The sequence below is a fragment of the Barbatula barbatula genome (genome assembly GCF_947034865.1).
Source record: "Barbatula barbatula genome assembly, chromosome: 19".
NCBI lineage: Eukaryota > Metazoa > Chordata > Actinopteri > Cypriniformes > Nemacheilidae > Barbatula > Barbatula barbatula.
This window is the reverse complement of record NC_136782.1, coordinates 16640427-16656833: the sequence shown is the minus strand read 5'-3', so window position 1 is coordinate 16656833 and position 16407 is coordinate 16640427. Positions and strand designations below refer to the sequence as shown.

The following is a 16407-nucleotide window of genomic DNA, read 5'->3' as shown; positions in this document are numbered from 1 at the left end:
AACAAGTCATTCAATTTACATGTAAACTAAAAACTAAGTTTATAGCCACCTCGTAAAATATGTACGACTCCCCCTGATATCAGCTTGTATATTAATGTATATATACACGTACATATGTACAGTCATGGAAAACATTAAGAGAAATTCTCATTTCAAATCAACATTTTTAGATGTGCTTTAGAATTAAGAAAAATTACATTTTTTTACAAAATTACAAAATTACATTTAATTACATTTTCCTAAAAACATGTGCAAATAGTACTTATGTACTCCATTAAAGTAAATGTATACTTGTTTTCTTTGCAGTATTTGTTGTCTGACAAAATTCAGAGCATCCTTTCTGTTATTTTGAACTGTTCTCCACAGGATTTATTTTCTGCAAATAAACAATGCTATTATGTAAAATTTGAGAGTAGTTCATTCTGTGAACTACATTATACTTTTATATATTCAGAATAACTGAAATGGTGCTTTGAAATGGTCATATTGAAAGTATATACAATTCAAATGCAGAATTCAAAATAACTTGCTTCAGGATCCGCATCAGCATAGTTTCTTTTGTAAATGTAGTACACAAATCTGTTTTGTTTGTTTTAAGCTGTGATGGAAAGTCTTTAGCAGGCTGTTCTGATTGTAACCTGGGTGAAATTGACATTATAATTATATTTACATTTACATTTAGTCATTTAACAGATGCTTTTATTTAAACCGACTTACAAATGAGGTAAACAATGGAAGCAATTGGAACAACATAAAGACAAGAAAAAGCATAATCGCAGTATAACTGGTCTCATAAAGATGAAGATATGATGGTGCCGAACCAGTGGTGGTCTTGAAGGCCAAGAGCAAGGCTTTGAATTTGATGCGAGCGACTTTAGGGAGCCAATGTAACTTAATGCAGAGAGGAGAGACATGAGCTCTCCTCGGTTCATTGAAGACCACTCTTGACGCTGCTGTATATAACTGTAATGAAAGATCTAAAAGGTTGTCTATTTTCAAAGGCCTCTCAAATAGAATAGATTTGTATGATATAGACAAACAGTTTGGCAAATCACATTATGGCAGCTGTAAAGGAACACCAATTTGTTTATTTTGCAATATTCGTCTTAAAATCTTTTTCACCTCCTCTGTTCTCAAACAGTAAATAAGAGGATTAATCATGGGAGGCAACAAGCTATACAACATTATAATGACCAATCGTAAATCATTACTGAACTTTATACCAATGTTGTTAAACAAATAATTTAAACACCTGGGCAGGAAAAACAGAGCAATAATAATGAGCTGAGGACTGCATGTGGAGAAAGTCTTGAGTCTTCCTTTAGCACTCGATATACGCAGAACGGCCACAATTATGGCAGAGTAAGACAAAACAATTATAGTAAGCGAACCCAGCAGCACTATAAGGACGCTGACAAGAGCTGGAAACGTATACAGGGATCTGTCAGTGCAAGCCAGTGATGTAATAGAAAAGTGATCACAGTAACATTGAACTATGGTGTTTTCTGCACAGAATGGGAGAGGATACGCCCGAATAACTAGCATCAACGGGACTGCGCAAGACCAGACCCAAGCTACACAGCTCAGAATAAAAACATTTCTGTCTGTCATAATAGTGTGATATCGAAGGGGATAACAAATGGCTGCATAGCGATCTATGGCCATTAATGCCAAAACATGTGAACTGACTGTGCCAAAATAATGCACAGAAAACATCTGAACAAAGCAGCCCAAAAATGAAATGCTTCCATCGTGAAACCAATATCTGCTGATTATTTTTGGTAATGTAGTGGTGCTGAAGAGTACATCGCATACAGCCAGATTTAGAAGAAAATAATATACAGGTTTCTGAAGGCTCTTAGATATAATAAGTAATGTAAAAAATACAGCATTTCCCAGCATTGTACACACATAAATAAAGAACAGGACTGCTGACATGATGCCATAATATCGAGGATGAAGTCCAGGGAAACCAACAATGACAAAATCCTTTATATAGCTGACGTTTCCAGTTGACATGATGACTGTCGGTTCTTGAAGAAAAAGTAAAAATATTTTTTGTATATTTGCCAACCTGGCAAATGTGTTTCACAAGGTTCTTAATCCTCACATGCTGGTGTTCAATTCCTTTATGTGTGATATATAAATAGTAAAGGACCTAACCTGACACTGAACATGACGCAGTTACTTCAGGGACACTGCTCTACTTGAAGTCAAGAGAGTGAGCAGTTTGTTTTTTGTACTAGTTAAAACATTTTTTTGAGAGTGTCTAAGGACAACTGAAAATAATTTTTCTATTTCCCTAAATCAGTTTTTTATTAACTCTTGTCAGTCAAACCCTTTTGACCTAAATTTCAGTATTTACTTGAAGTACCCATTGAGAGGTCAAGAAAATATTTCAGCAATTTCATGGCACATTTGCATGCTTAACTTAGAAAACATTTTCTTTAATCTGTTTTTATCAGTAGTATTTTACATTTATACATTTGACTGATGCTTTTATCCAAAGTGACTAACATTGGGTTATACTATTAATTTGTATCTGGTTATATGCAGGCCCTAGGATCGATCCCATGACCTATTCTGTCATATACTCCCCGCAAGTCGTTCCAAATCTGTATACATTTCTTTGTTCGGTTGAACATCGAAAAATGTTAGCAACTGACACTTCTGGGACATCATTGACTACCATGGAAAAATGTCAATGATTGTCAAAAGTGCACCGGAACTGTTTGCGTTCCGAAATTCTTCGAAATAGAACAAAAATGTTTTTCCTTCTTTGGTAGTCAATGATGCAAATTTCTAAAAAGATTCCAAATACTCCTCTTTGTGTGCATCAGAGCAAAGTCTATATAAGTTTGGAACAACTTTAATATTGTTTAAGTAAGTAAAAAGTAAATAATAAATGTGTATAAACAAGGTTCTTTATGGTGTTGTTACAGGTGGGAACTGTACCATCATGATGGAAATAAGTGTGATTTTTTCCTGTACCTATGAGGCCTGCAAACTTAACGACTAATGCTTTAATGCCCTGTGTAACCCGTTTTGTCTTTCTGCGTTGTGTTCTGGGTTGTTCTCAAGTAGACACACAGGTACGGGCTGTCACAATGCGATTTATTATCTGCGGTCATAAACAATATGGCAATGAGTGCTGTGTGACATCAGGTTACCATCTCAGTCAAATCCAGCATTGCTCTGACGAATTCACATTAATCACATTTATCCTCAGAAAAACTACATACATTTATGATCATAACAAATACAAAGAAAATATCACAAATATTCCCAATAGAAAAACACATTGTAAATTCCCCTTAGTCATACATTAATTCCATTATTTAAACTACACATATATTCATTGAGTCACCTCAAACAAATATATAAACACAATAAAACATACCTGCGGTCATAAACAATATGGCAATGAGTGCTGTGTGACATCAGGTTACCATCTAAAAAAATAGCATCACGTCAATACAATGTTAATGGACTGCCGAACAGCTAGCTCACCACGTGCGGCAGCAGCTACCGAATTGCATTTAACATATAACAAACACAATATCACGGCTCGTAGTTCATTAAGACTACTGCAAAATTCACTCATCATCATAAACACTCTTACATGGTGATAAGTCAACAAATAAGTGATTATAACAACTTGTATATCCGTTTTATTATCGGAGAAACCTGACTTGAACTCGCCTCAGTCAAATCCAGCATTGCTCTGACTGAGGCTAGCCTTACGCGGCGCAAGTTACGCACAAAGAAAATTTGTTACGGTCGGATGACGTCACACGCACGCACTGCGCTAACCCGACGCGCAGGCAGAATGAACACAAAACGAAACTCCCAGTAGTACAAAAAGAAATATTTTGGGTGGAATTCATGAGTATACAAATAAACCTGCTACATTCACCCCCCCCTGAATTCCACCAAAATAACACCTGAATTCTATAATAGCACCAAGGATGCATTAATGTAAAAACACTCGTACCCGGACCAAATAACAATGAGATCTAATCCCAGTTCAGTAAAAACTATCCGTAAAACAGATCAAGAGAAAATAAGAAGGTTGATCAGGCCCTCATCCTCTCAGTAACATAAAGGTGCAGCCTACACCCCTAAACATCTGGTCCCTTGGCTTGAAAAACCCCACAGTACGGTTTCACATTCAAGGATGAAAAATAAAAATAAGAACCCCAGTTGAAAAGAAAAAATAAACTTAATGATGTGCAGTCTAAATCAAACTTTCTGAGGCAAAGAGAGGCCCCAAATAACAGGTCTCTGAACCATACTCTCAATAAGCCTATTGACAGACCTAACCACCCTCCCAGTTCTAGTTACAACCCTGCCTTGAACTCTGTTATTAAATACAGCAGTTAAATTAAATACAACTATTATGTAAAATTTGAGAGTAGTTCATTCTGTGAACTACATTATACTTTTATATATTCAGAATAACTGAAATGGTGCTTTGAAATGGTCATATTGAAAGTATATACAATTCAAATGCAGAATTCAAAATAACTTGCTTCAGGATCCGCATCAGCATAGTTTCTTTTGTAAATGTAGTACACAAATCTGTTTTGTTTGTTTTAAGCTGTGATGGAAAGTCTTTAGCAGGCTGTTCTGATTGTAACCTGGGTGAAATTGACATTATAATTATATTTACATTTACATTTAGTCATTTAACAGACGCATTTATTTAAAGTGACTTACAAATGAGGTAAACAATGGAAGCAATTGGAACAACATAAAGACAAGAAAAAGCATAATCGCAGTATAACTGGTCTCATAAAGATGAAGATATGATGGTGCCGAACCAGTGGTGGTCTTGAAGGCCAAGAGCAAGGCTTTGAATTTGATGCGAGCGACTTTAGGGAGCCAATGTAACTTAATGCAGAGAGGAGAGACATGAGCTCTCCTCGGTTCATTGAAGACCACTCTTGACGCTGCTGTATATAACTGTAATGAAAGATCTAAAAGGTTGTCTATTTTCAAAGGCCTCTCAAATAGAATAGATTTGTATGATATAGACAAACAGTTTGGCAAATCACATTATGGCAGCTGTAAAGGAACACCAATTTGTTTATTTTGCAATATTCGTCTTAAAATCTTTTTCACCTCCTCTGTTCTCAAACAGTAAATAAGAGGATTAATCATGGGAGGCAACAAGCTATACAACATTATAATGACCAATCGTAAATCATTACTGAACTTTATACCAATGTTGTTAAACAAATAATTTAAACACCTGGGCAGGAAAAACAGAGCAATAATAATGAGCTGAGGACTGCATGTGGAGAAAGTCTTGAGTCTTCCTTTAGCACTCGATATACGCAGAACGGCCACAATTATGGCAGAGTAAGACAAAACAATTATAGTAAGCGAACCCAGCAGCACTATAAGGACGCTGACAAGAGCTGGAAACGTATACAGGGATCTGTCAGTGCAAGCCAGTGATGTAATAGAAAAGTGATCACAGTAACATTGAACTATGGTGTTTTCTGCACAGAATGGGAGAGGATACGCCCGAATAACTAGCATCAACGGGACTGCGCAAGACCAGACCCAAGCTACACAGCTCAGAATAAAAACATTTCTGTCTGTCATAATAGTGTGATATCGAAGGGGATAACAAATGGCTGCATAGCGATCTATGGCCATTAATGCCAAAACATGTGAACTGACTGTGCCAAAATAATGCACAGAAAACATCTGAACAAAGCAGCCCAAAAATGAAATGCTTCCATCGTGAAACCAATATCTGCTGATTATTTTTGGTAATGTAGTGGTGCTGAAGAGTACATCGCATACAGCCAGATTTAGAAGAAAATAATATACAGGTTTCTGAAGGCTCTTAGATATAATAAGTAATGTAAAAAATACAGCATTTCCCAGCATTGTACACACATAAATAAAGAACAGGACTGCTGACATGATGCCATAATATCGAGGATGAAGTCCAGGGAAACCAACAATGACAAAATCCTTTATATAGCTGACGTTTCCAGTTGACATGATGACTGTCGGTTCTTGAAGAAAAAGTAAAAATATTTTTTGTATATTTGCCAACCTGGCAAATGTGTTTCACAAGGTTCTTAATCCTCACATGCTGGTGTTCAATTCCTTTATGTGTGATATATAAATAGTAAAGGACCTAACCTGACACTGAACATGACGCAGTTACTTCAGGGACACTGCTCTACTTGAAGTCAAGAGAGTGAGCAGTTTGTTTTTTGTACTAGTTAAAACATTTTTTTGAGAGTGTCTAAGGACAACTGAAAATAATTTTTCTATTTCCCTAAATCAGTTTTTTATTAACTCTTGTCAGTCAAACCCTTTTGACCTAAATTTCAGTATTTACTTGAAGTACCCATTGAGAGGTCAAGAAAATATTTCAGCAATTTCATGGCACATTTGCATGCTTAACTTAGAAAACATTTTCTTTAATCTGTTTTTATCAGTAGTATTTTACATTTATACATTTGACTGATGCTTTTATCCAAAGTGACTAACATTGGGTTATACTATTAATTTGTATCTGGTTATATGCAGGCCCTAGGATCGATCCCATGACCTATTCTGTCATATACTCCCCGCAAGTCGTTCCAAATCTGTATACATTTCTTTGTTCGGTTGAACATCGAAAAATGTTAGCAACTGACACTTCTGGGACATCATTGACTACCATGGAAAAATGTCAATGATTGTCAAAAGTGCACCGGAACTGTTTGCGTTCCGAAATTCTTCGAAATAGAACAAAAATGTTTTTCCTTCTTTGGTAGTCAATGATGCAAATTTCTAAAAAGATTCCAAATACTCCTCTTTGTGTGCATCAGAGCAAAGTCTATATAAGTTTGGAACAACTTTAATATTGTTTAAGTAAGTAAAAAGTAAATAATAAATGTGTATAAACAAGGTTCTTTATGGTGTTGTTACAGGTGGGAACTGTACCATCATGATGGAAATAAGTGTGATTTTTTCCTGTACCTATGAGGCCTGCAAACTTAACGACTAATGCTTTAATGCCCTGTGTAACCCGTTTTGTCTTTCTGCGTTGTGTTCTGGGTTGTTCTCAAGTAGACACACAGGTACGGGCTGTCACAATGCGATTTATTATCTGCGGTCATAAACAATATGGCAATGAGTGCTGTGTGACATCAGGTTACCATCTCAGTCAAATCCAGCATTGCTCTGACGAATTCACATTAATCACATTTATCCTCAGAAAAACTACATACATTTATGATCATAACAAATACAAAGAAAATATCACAAATATTCCCAATAGAAAAACACATTGTAAATTCCCCTTAGTCATACATTAATTCCATTATTTAAACTACACATATATTCATTGAGTCACCTCAAACAAATATATAAACACAATAAAACATACCTGCGGTCATAAACAATATGGCAATGAGTGCTGTGTGACATCAGGTTACCATCTAAAAAAATAGCATCACGTCAATACAATGTTAATGGACTGCCGAACAGCTAGCTCACCACGTGCGGCAGCAGCTACCGAATTGCATTTAACATATAACAAACACAATATCACGGCTCGTAGTTCATTAAGACTACTGCAAAATTCACTCATCATCATAAACACTCTTACATGGTGATAAGTCAACAAATAAGTGATTATAACAACTTGTATATCCGTTTTATTATCGGAGAAACCTGACTTGAACTCGCCTCAGTCAAATCCAGCATTGCTCTGACTGAGGCTAGCCTTACGCGGCGCAAGTTACGCACAAAGAAAATTTGTTACGGTCGGATGACGTCACACGCACGCACTGCGCTAACCCGACGCGCAGGCAGAATGAACACAAAACGAAACTCCCAGTAGTACAAAAAGAAATATTTTGGGTGGAATTCATGAGTATACAAATAAACCTGCTACATTCACCCCCCCCCTGAATTCCACCAAAATAACACCTGAATTCTATAATAGCACCAAGGATGCATTAATGTAAAAACACTCGTACCCGGACCAAATAACAATGAGATCTAATCCCAGTTCAGTAAAAACTATCCGTAAAACAGATCAAGAGAAAATAAGAAGGTTGATCAGGCCCTCATCCTCTCAGTAACATAAAGGTGCAGCCTACACCCCTAAACATCTGGTCCCTTGGCTTGAAAAACCCCACAGTACGGTTTCACATTCAAGGATGAAAAATAAAAATAAGAACCCCAGTTGAAAAGAAAAAATAAACTTAATGATGTGCAGTCTAAATCAAACTTTCTGAGGCAAAGAGAGGCCCCAAATAACAGGTCTCTGAACCATACTCTCAATAAGCCTATTGACAGACCTAACCACCCTCCCAGTTCTAGTTACAACCCTGCCTTGAACTCTGTTATTAAATACAGCAGTCTGAGTCACAGTAGAGTCAGCAGGTGAGCAGGCTGGGGTGGGGGTAGAGTCAGCCGGACTCGTATCACATCGGTAGGTTCATTTGGCTGAACAGGGTCTGGGTCAGACAGGGTCGCTTCAGGTTGACTGACCATGTCTTCATGAGCATGAGGTTCATCCTCAAGTTCTGGAATAGAAGTGTCCTCGGCTGCTGAAGCCACAGCAGCTCGATCTGGGTCTGACAGAACCCATGAGGACGTCCGTGCCAAGGAAGACTCTTGCTCCAGATTGCTCAGGTTATCCGCATCTCCACAGACACTTGAGCCTTCAACTTCCAATGATCTGACCAATGACCGATTCTCCAGGGTGTCTTGGATAGGAAGGAAGCTTACGTCAAGCAAAAGGTTCCTGTGCACAACCTTGCTCTGGCCAGAGGCATCGCTGATCATGTAGGTGTGAGTCTTGGGGTTCCGCTCCACTACCGTATACACTGCAGGTTCCCACTTGTCGGCTAACTTCTTTTTACCTCTCTCTTTCTTGTTTGCGATTAGCACTCGTGCTCCAACATGTAAGGAAACCCCTCTGAGCTTTTTATTGTACTGATGAGCCTGCTGTTCCTGCTCTTTAGTGGCATGCTGCTGGGCGATGTTGGCTGCCTCAGACAGGTAAGATAGCAGGGTCCTTGAGTAGCTGCTGAAGTCTGTTACAGTGAGGTCGTGCAAAACAGACTGAAAGACAACATCAACTGGGAGCCTTGGAACGCGGCCAAACATCAAGTGGAAAGGTGCATAGCCGGTTGTTTCGTGAGCAGTCGCGTTGTATGCAAATGTTAGTGTCTGGATCTGCTGTGGCCATTCTTGCTTGACTCTCAGAGGAAGACTCCGTATCATGTTGCCCAGTGTGCGGTTAAAGCGCTCTGTGACCCCGTTGCCCATTGGGTGATAAGCCGTTGTATGAGACTTTGCCACCCCCGACAGTTGCAGCAACTCAGACACCAGCTCACTCTCAAAATTAGGGCCCTGGTCAGAGTGGATGCGCTCAGGGAACCCGTAGACACCAAAGACACAATCCCATAACTTTTTGGCCACTTGCTTGGCAGTCTGGTTCCTGCAAGGAAAGGCAAAAGCCATTTTCGTAAAGTGGTCAGTCGCCACCAGCACATCAACAGAGTTCTTGTTCTTATCCTCTGCTGACCAAAAATCAATGCAGACAAGTTCCATGGGACCGGAAGTTTGAATATTTCAAGGGGCCTCGTGCTGAGGGCTCCGGAGATTTTGCAAGTACACACCTCTCACAGCATCGCACATGCTCTGCTGCAGTCAGTTTCCTGTACATACCCGCACCTCCACCATTCCGACCAGTCCGGCCTCTCCTCATCTGGCCTGCCGTCAAAGCAAACAGGGGCTTGGCAATGGCTGAGCAGCCAGGAATGAAAGACTGGTAGAAGAACAGCATGCCAAGAAATGACTTCAGCCTCTTTACAGATGGGGTGCGACCATCCTCCTCCATCAGAGCCTCCTTTTGCATCTTGCAGATGACATCAACTTTGTTGGGATCCACCGCAACCCCACTTTGGTCAACGACGTGACCAAGGAACCTCACTGACCTCCAGTGTTGTAATGTAACGAAGTACAAATACTTCGTTACTGTACTTAAGTAGAATTTTCACATATCTGTACTTTACTTCGTTATTTATTTTTCTGACAACTTTCACTTTTACTCCACTACATTTCTGAAATAAATCGTGTACTTTTACTCCGATACATTTCTCCTAACCATCTTCGTTACTCGTTACTACAAATTAGAAGAAATTTGTGTTGGTGACGTGACGTAATGCCTGTTAGAAGTCATGTCAAGCGCCAAGCACGTTACCACTGACGGGCATCTCGACTACAGTCGTGAACTTTGTGAACTTGGTGGTGGACCAAAGAGTTACTCTCTTAGATGAACATACATAACAACCCCGAAGTTCCCCCACACTCCATACACCACAGTGACGAAGATAACGTGACACACCCGTGGCCGTATTTGCAAGAAATATTTTCGTACATTCGAGAGAGAATTCTTTCTACCGGATTAAGCGCCTGTTATTCGTACCGAGAGTCACTGAAATATTGGCATTCAAAAACTCCCCGTCCAACATGAAGAAGCACATTGCAGTTTAAATTAGGTAGGTTAAATACATTTTCATTCAATGAAGCCGTAATGTCAACGCTATTTTACATGAAATAGTTATCATATAAGCCTGTTCTGATATCTGGATAACGTGATGGCCAGGCTAATGTGTGCTAGTTATCTTTTCTGATTAGCCAATGTGCAGATATTTAACTACACAAATTATTTTCCTGCGAAATAATTCCACACGAAACTCTTGAAGAGATGTCCATAATACTGAAAGGGTTAATAGCGGTTTCTGGTATAGCGGCCGAATATTTCCTTCGGTAAATTAGCGTTACACCGGTGGAGGGATTTTTTTAAGAGCACATTAGGCAGCTTCCAGAGGAGCGTTCAGGATTACTCGTGTCTTCTAAAGCACCATTCATTTTGTTAAACCTGAGATTTGCTTTGATTTAATTACCTCCAAACTTGTTATCGGCTAATGTTATATATTGTGAATGTAGGCTTACATATTGAGCAAAGTCAAAGTGCTTTTATTGCCACATAACATAGGTCAGCTAGTAATAGACAGGAGACAAACGACCAGTTACACAATACAGTACAGGGCTACACAACACCAACAACAGCAATGAATCCAAGCTAATAGGGTTGGTCTTGCAGTTAGGAAAATATAATATAAAAAAATGCTCATGTGACTGTTATTGTTGATTCCAACCTTTCACTTTTTTTGAAATACTTTTACTTTTAATACTTAAGTACAATAAATTTCGGATACTTTAAGACTTTTACTCAAGTAAAATTTTGAAGGGTGACTTTAACTTCTACCGAAGTCATTTTCTGGTAAGATACTTGTACTTTTACTCAAGTATCGCTTTCAAGTACTTTATACAAGACTGCTGACCTCATCAGAAGGTGGCATTTCTTGGGGCTCAGCTTGAGGTTGTTGTCTCTGAGTTTACCTTAAGACCACTTGGAGCCTGTTTAGTGCTTCCTCTTCAGTGGGCGCAAAGACAAGTAGGTCATCTAAGTAGCAGAGCAGGCTGGAGAAGTTTAGGCTGCCGAAGATGCTTAGCATCATACGCATAAACGATGCAGGGCTGTTACAAAGTCCTTGGGGCATCCTGTTGTACTCATACAAACCAACAGGTGTCGTGAAGGCTGTATACTTCTTGTGGTATTCACACATCGGAACATTATAGAAACCCGAGGTCAGATCCATTGTACTGAAAACAGCATTACCTCACAGTGCTGCTAGACAGTCGGCCTGATGAGGCAGTGGGTGAGCATCTTTCAAAGTCCGTGCATTCAGCCACCTGAAGTCCGTGCAGATTCTGAGCCCACCATCTTTCTTCCACACCATGACAAGAGGGGATGCATACTCACTGATGGACTTGCGGATGATCGCCCTCTCCTCCATGTCTGAGAGCATGCGTCGTAGCTGTTGGTAATGTGCAGGAGGGACTCTCCTATATGGCATGCGAAATGGGAGATCGTCTGTTAGGCGAATGCTGTGCACAAACTCTCTCGCCTCGCCACAATCAAGTGAGTGTTTGGAGAAGATGTCTTCATACTCTTGATCCAGTTCGACAAGACGTTTATTCGCCCAAAAGCTGGCTTGGCATGAATCAATGTCCAGATCACTCAACCCCAGGTTGGACAGGCGTTCTTTGAGGTCAGCATCCGTGACAGCAGAAGCTATAACACTCTCTGGCTTCAGGCCCTCCATCTCACACAGACCTTGTTGAACGTTGAAGTCCTCCACAGCAAGACACGGAAACACATCAGCGATGATGGCATTACGTCTCAATGTGATTGGCTTCGGCGAAAGATTCGTCATTTTCAAGGGCACCCACCTGTCAGCCCACATCGCAGTGATGACACGACCCACAAGGACATCCCGTGGACCTGACCTGGAACCACACGGCTCCACAATGACTGTGCTGCCTGGAGACATCGGCACCTTGCTGGACAGCCTACCCCACACTAGGTGTTCGTGTTGCGGTTCCAGTGTGACAGCATGAGACAGCTTCAAAGGGCCGATCGTGTCTGGGACATCCTCGCTCTTCCATCTTGTGGTGCAGGACAGCATATCAAGGAACTGGTCACAGTCTGACGGTACCTTCTTGCCTCCAGCTGATAGGAGTCTCCAGTAGTTTTCATCGCTCTTTATGGTACGTGTGAGGTGCTTGAGGACGTTTGAACCGATGATGAGCTCATCACGCTGGCCCGGCACAAGCAGAACAGGAACAGCGCACTTCACTCGATACACAGACAGCGTCAAGTCATAAACACCTCTGGGACGTGTCTGCTTTCCCCCACAACCCACAAGCACAATTCTTTCGGCTGATTGAGGTTCTTTAATAAGGGCTCCCGCCACCTTGAGTAATGCTTCAGCCCCCTCACTCATCGTACAAGCCATGGATCCTGAGTCAATCATACCCTTCAGCTCCACCTTGTCATTAACCACAACCTGGACGTAGAATAATTCACTGAAAGCTGGCACCTCTCCACACCCTTGAACCAAGACCTGAAGGCCTTCTGGTACGGCCGAACAGGCATTAACGTAAAGTAGCTCCAAGTCCTCGTCTCCAATGAGGGTTTCGTGTTGATCCCCCACACTGCCCCTCTCCAAGTGTGGGCTCTCTAGTTTCCCGTCGACGGCCCTCGTCTGACATCGGCCTGGCCCACCCGCTTCCGTCCATACTTGTCACAGTCCTTCTTCCAGTGACCAGGAGCAAAACACGCGAGACACAGGTTTTCTCTCCTGCAATGTGCGAGCGTGGAATGTCTGACATCGTCACAGACTCTACAACTCCTCCTCTGAAAGGGCATCGGAGCATATGATGGCTCTTGTGCAGGGGCTTGGACGTTCTGACGCACCACCAAGTGATCTAGAAGACTGATCAGTGCATTCATGCTATTCACACCAACAGCTGCAATAGTGGCGTGACTGGACTGGGGAGCCTGAAAGCATGCTGGTGACTGTGCATGTTGTGGCACAGACTGTACATGGGATGGTTGAGGCAAATGAACAGCTGGGGAATTGGGCACAAACTGTTCTGCTAAAGGTGAAAGCTGTGGTGTTGGCGTCTGAACTGATGCGTTAGCAAACATAGTGGCTTGAGGTAGAACGAACCCCAGGGAAAACGGCAGCTGAAACTGGGGCTCTGTTGGCGCTGGTTGAGACAGCTCTGGCTGTCGTGACATGGCTGACTGGGTGTGAGTGACTATGTGTCTCTGTGGAGCATGAGAACTGGTCAGCGTGTGCATCCTGAGCTCCCTCTGGTAGGCGTCAATGCGTTCCTGGACCTCGCTCGTGGTCCACTCCTCAGCCGCTTTGAAGCTGAGTCTGTTAGAGAGTATGGGGTCTGGGCAAAACTTGATGAACATCATGCATACCTCCCGTCCCGGAACTTCAACACTAAGTTTCTGTCTCTTTAAGCACTCGTCAGCGATATCAATGGCGTTATTCAACCTGATCCAGTAGTCCATCACCCCTTCGTCTCGCAGTGGTCTGGTATTGTAAAAGTCAGCCATTGGCATGGATGAGTAGGTCAACTCACTAAAGTGTTGTTTCAGTATGTCATAGACAAATTCGGGAGTTGCTTCAGTAGAGTTATGGCGTAGAGCAGCTTTACTCATTGCGCGGCTCGCGAGCCTCCTGCGGCTCGCCAAGCTTTAATTCACGGCTCGCATGTCACGCAGGTCAATAAAGATATTTCATTTAAAAAAAATCTAGACATAACCAATTAGAGAATTCTGTGTCTGCAGTAGCCTATACCAAATAATTTATATAAAAATACCCAAAAACAGTGGCATGACGATATGGGAATATAGACTAGAAAATATACTCTCTCTCCCGTTACGTCCATTAACGTAATACTAACTGACTGCGCAGGTGCCGGTTTTTGGCGCTCTTTCCAGCACGTAACACTTGACGTTAGGTACTGCGATTTCCAACATTTCAGGCTAGTTAGCTTGAGTTTCACACAGACTACAAATGGATCGATTTCTTATCAAACATCGTGCACCAAGTGGACAGCAACAAAGCGATGCGACGGTGACAAAACAGGGAACTAAAGATTCGGAGCATGCAACAACCGCAAATCAACAGAAAGATGACGAAGACGGAGTTTGTGGAGAGTCCGCGCATGCTAAAAAGAGAAAGGTACGAGTCATAGAGGATGAGCATAGAAAATTTCAAGAAAAGTGGACAGATGAATTTTTATTTGTTCTCCATGGATCGAACCCTTTGTGTTTACTATGCAAGCAAACCCGCTCTGGTTTCAAGCGCAGTAATTTGGAGCGCCATTTCCGAACAACGCATCCAAATTTCAATAAAAGTTACCCGCCTGGAAGTGAAATAAGGAAAAGAAAAATAGAACAGCTTTCTTCCTCTCTTTCTGGACAACAAAGGCTCATACACAGGACAACTTCTACAGCTGAACGTTTAACCGAGGCTTCTTTTGAGATCGCGTGGATTTTGGCTCGGGGGAAAAAACCGTTCTCAGATTCAGAAATTGTCAAAGATTGTTTTCTGGCTTCAGCAGAAATATTGTTTGCTGAGTTTGACAACAAAGATGCAATTTTAAAGCAAATTAAAGGATTGCAATTATCAGATTCCACCATAATGAGGCGGATTGAAAACATCGGCAAAGATGTGAGTGACCAACTCCGTGCAGATGTGTCAGCAGCTCCATGTTTTAGTATCGCAGTGGATGAGAGCACCGATATGACAGACGTGTCTCAGTTGTGCGTTTGGGTGAGGTTCCCTAAAGAAAAGTCTTTCCGAGAGGAAATGCTTTGCTTGCTTCCACTTGTTGGCCAAACGAGAGGTGAAGACAGTCTGAATGCACTTCTGGCTTTTTTTGATGAAAAAAATCTCAGTTGGTCAGGTCTAGCAAGTGTGTGCACAGATGGAGCCCCTAGCATGCGAGGTAAGGAGAAAGGCCTTGTTGGGCTCATGAAAAAAAGAGAAGAAATACCAAATTTTATCAGTTTCCATTGTATCATACATCAGGAGTCACTGGTATCAAAACTCAGAAATAATACATTTCAAAATGTAATGCAAACAGTTGTTCGTGTTGTAAACTTCATTGTCTCCAGACCGCTGAACCACAGACAGTTCAGACAGTTAATTGAAGACTGTGACACAGAATATGGTGATTTACTGATGCACAGTGAAGTGAGGTGGTTATCTCGTGGAAAAGTTCTTGAACGGTTTCTGAGCCTCCTCCCTGAGATTTGCACTTTCCTGGACAGCAAAGGAAAACAGGAGCCAGAGCTGGAAGACCCGTGCTGGATTCTACAGCTGGCCTTTCTGACTGACCTCACCTGTCACCTGAACACTCTCAACCTGCAACTTCAAGGTAGAGATAAGCTTCCAAACAACATGCTGAATGCAGTCAGAGCATTTCAGAACAAAATAACTGCACTGTACATACCTGACAGAGAGTTCATTCACTTCCCTAAACTCAGAGCTGTCGCCACAAATGACCCATCTCTGCAGCAGCACTTCAGCCACAGAGAGTTTGTGAATGTTTTGGAAGAGCTAAGGGGGGAGTTTGAATCCAGATTCAAGGATGTGAATGAACACAAGGATATTTTTAACTTCATTGAAAACCCCTTCCATGTGGATGTGTCATCTCTCACCACAACTATCACTCTTCTCTGCCCTAGTCATCGTGCTGCTGTAGAAAGTGAAATTGTAGAACTGCAGACAAAAGACATTCTCAAAGCTGAACTCGGAGCAGGTGTTGAACAATTCTGGAATTTGGTGTCTGAAGGAGATTTTCCCACTTTGAAGCCACTTGTGCAAAAAGTCATGTCCTTCTTTGTGAGCACCTACACTTGTGAGTCAACATTCTCAACCATGAACAATATAAAGAGGAAACACAGAAACCGCCTCACTGATGAACATCTTGCAT

The 16407-nt window shown here is 41.3% G+C and overlaps 2 protein-coding genes across 2 annotated transcripts; both read right to left on the bottom strand.

Annotated features, from left to right (window-relative positions):
• Window positions 1-1056: 1056 nt before the first annotated feature.
• On the bottom strand, window positions 1057-2019 carry LOC306908074 (olfactory receptor 2A14-like; the record flags this gene model as incomplete). Its single annotated transcript, XM_079480663.1, has 1 exon — window positions 1057-2019. One exon carries the CDS (start codon window positions 2017-2019, stop codon window positions 1057-1059), a length of 963 nt encoding a protein of 320 aa, XP_079336789.1.
• Window positions 2020-5058: 3039 nt separating this feature from the next.
• On the bottom strand, window positions 5059-6021 carry LOC306908072 (olfactory receptor 2A14-like; the record flags this gene model as incomplete). Its single annotated transcript, XM_079480658.1, has 1 exon — window positions 5059-6021. The coding sequence occupies one exon, from the start codon at window positions 6019-6021 to the stop codon at window positions 5059-5061; it is 963 nt and encodes a 320-aa protein (XP_079336784.1).
• Window positions 6022-16407: the final 10386 nt, after the last annotated feature.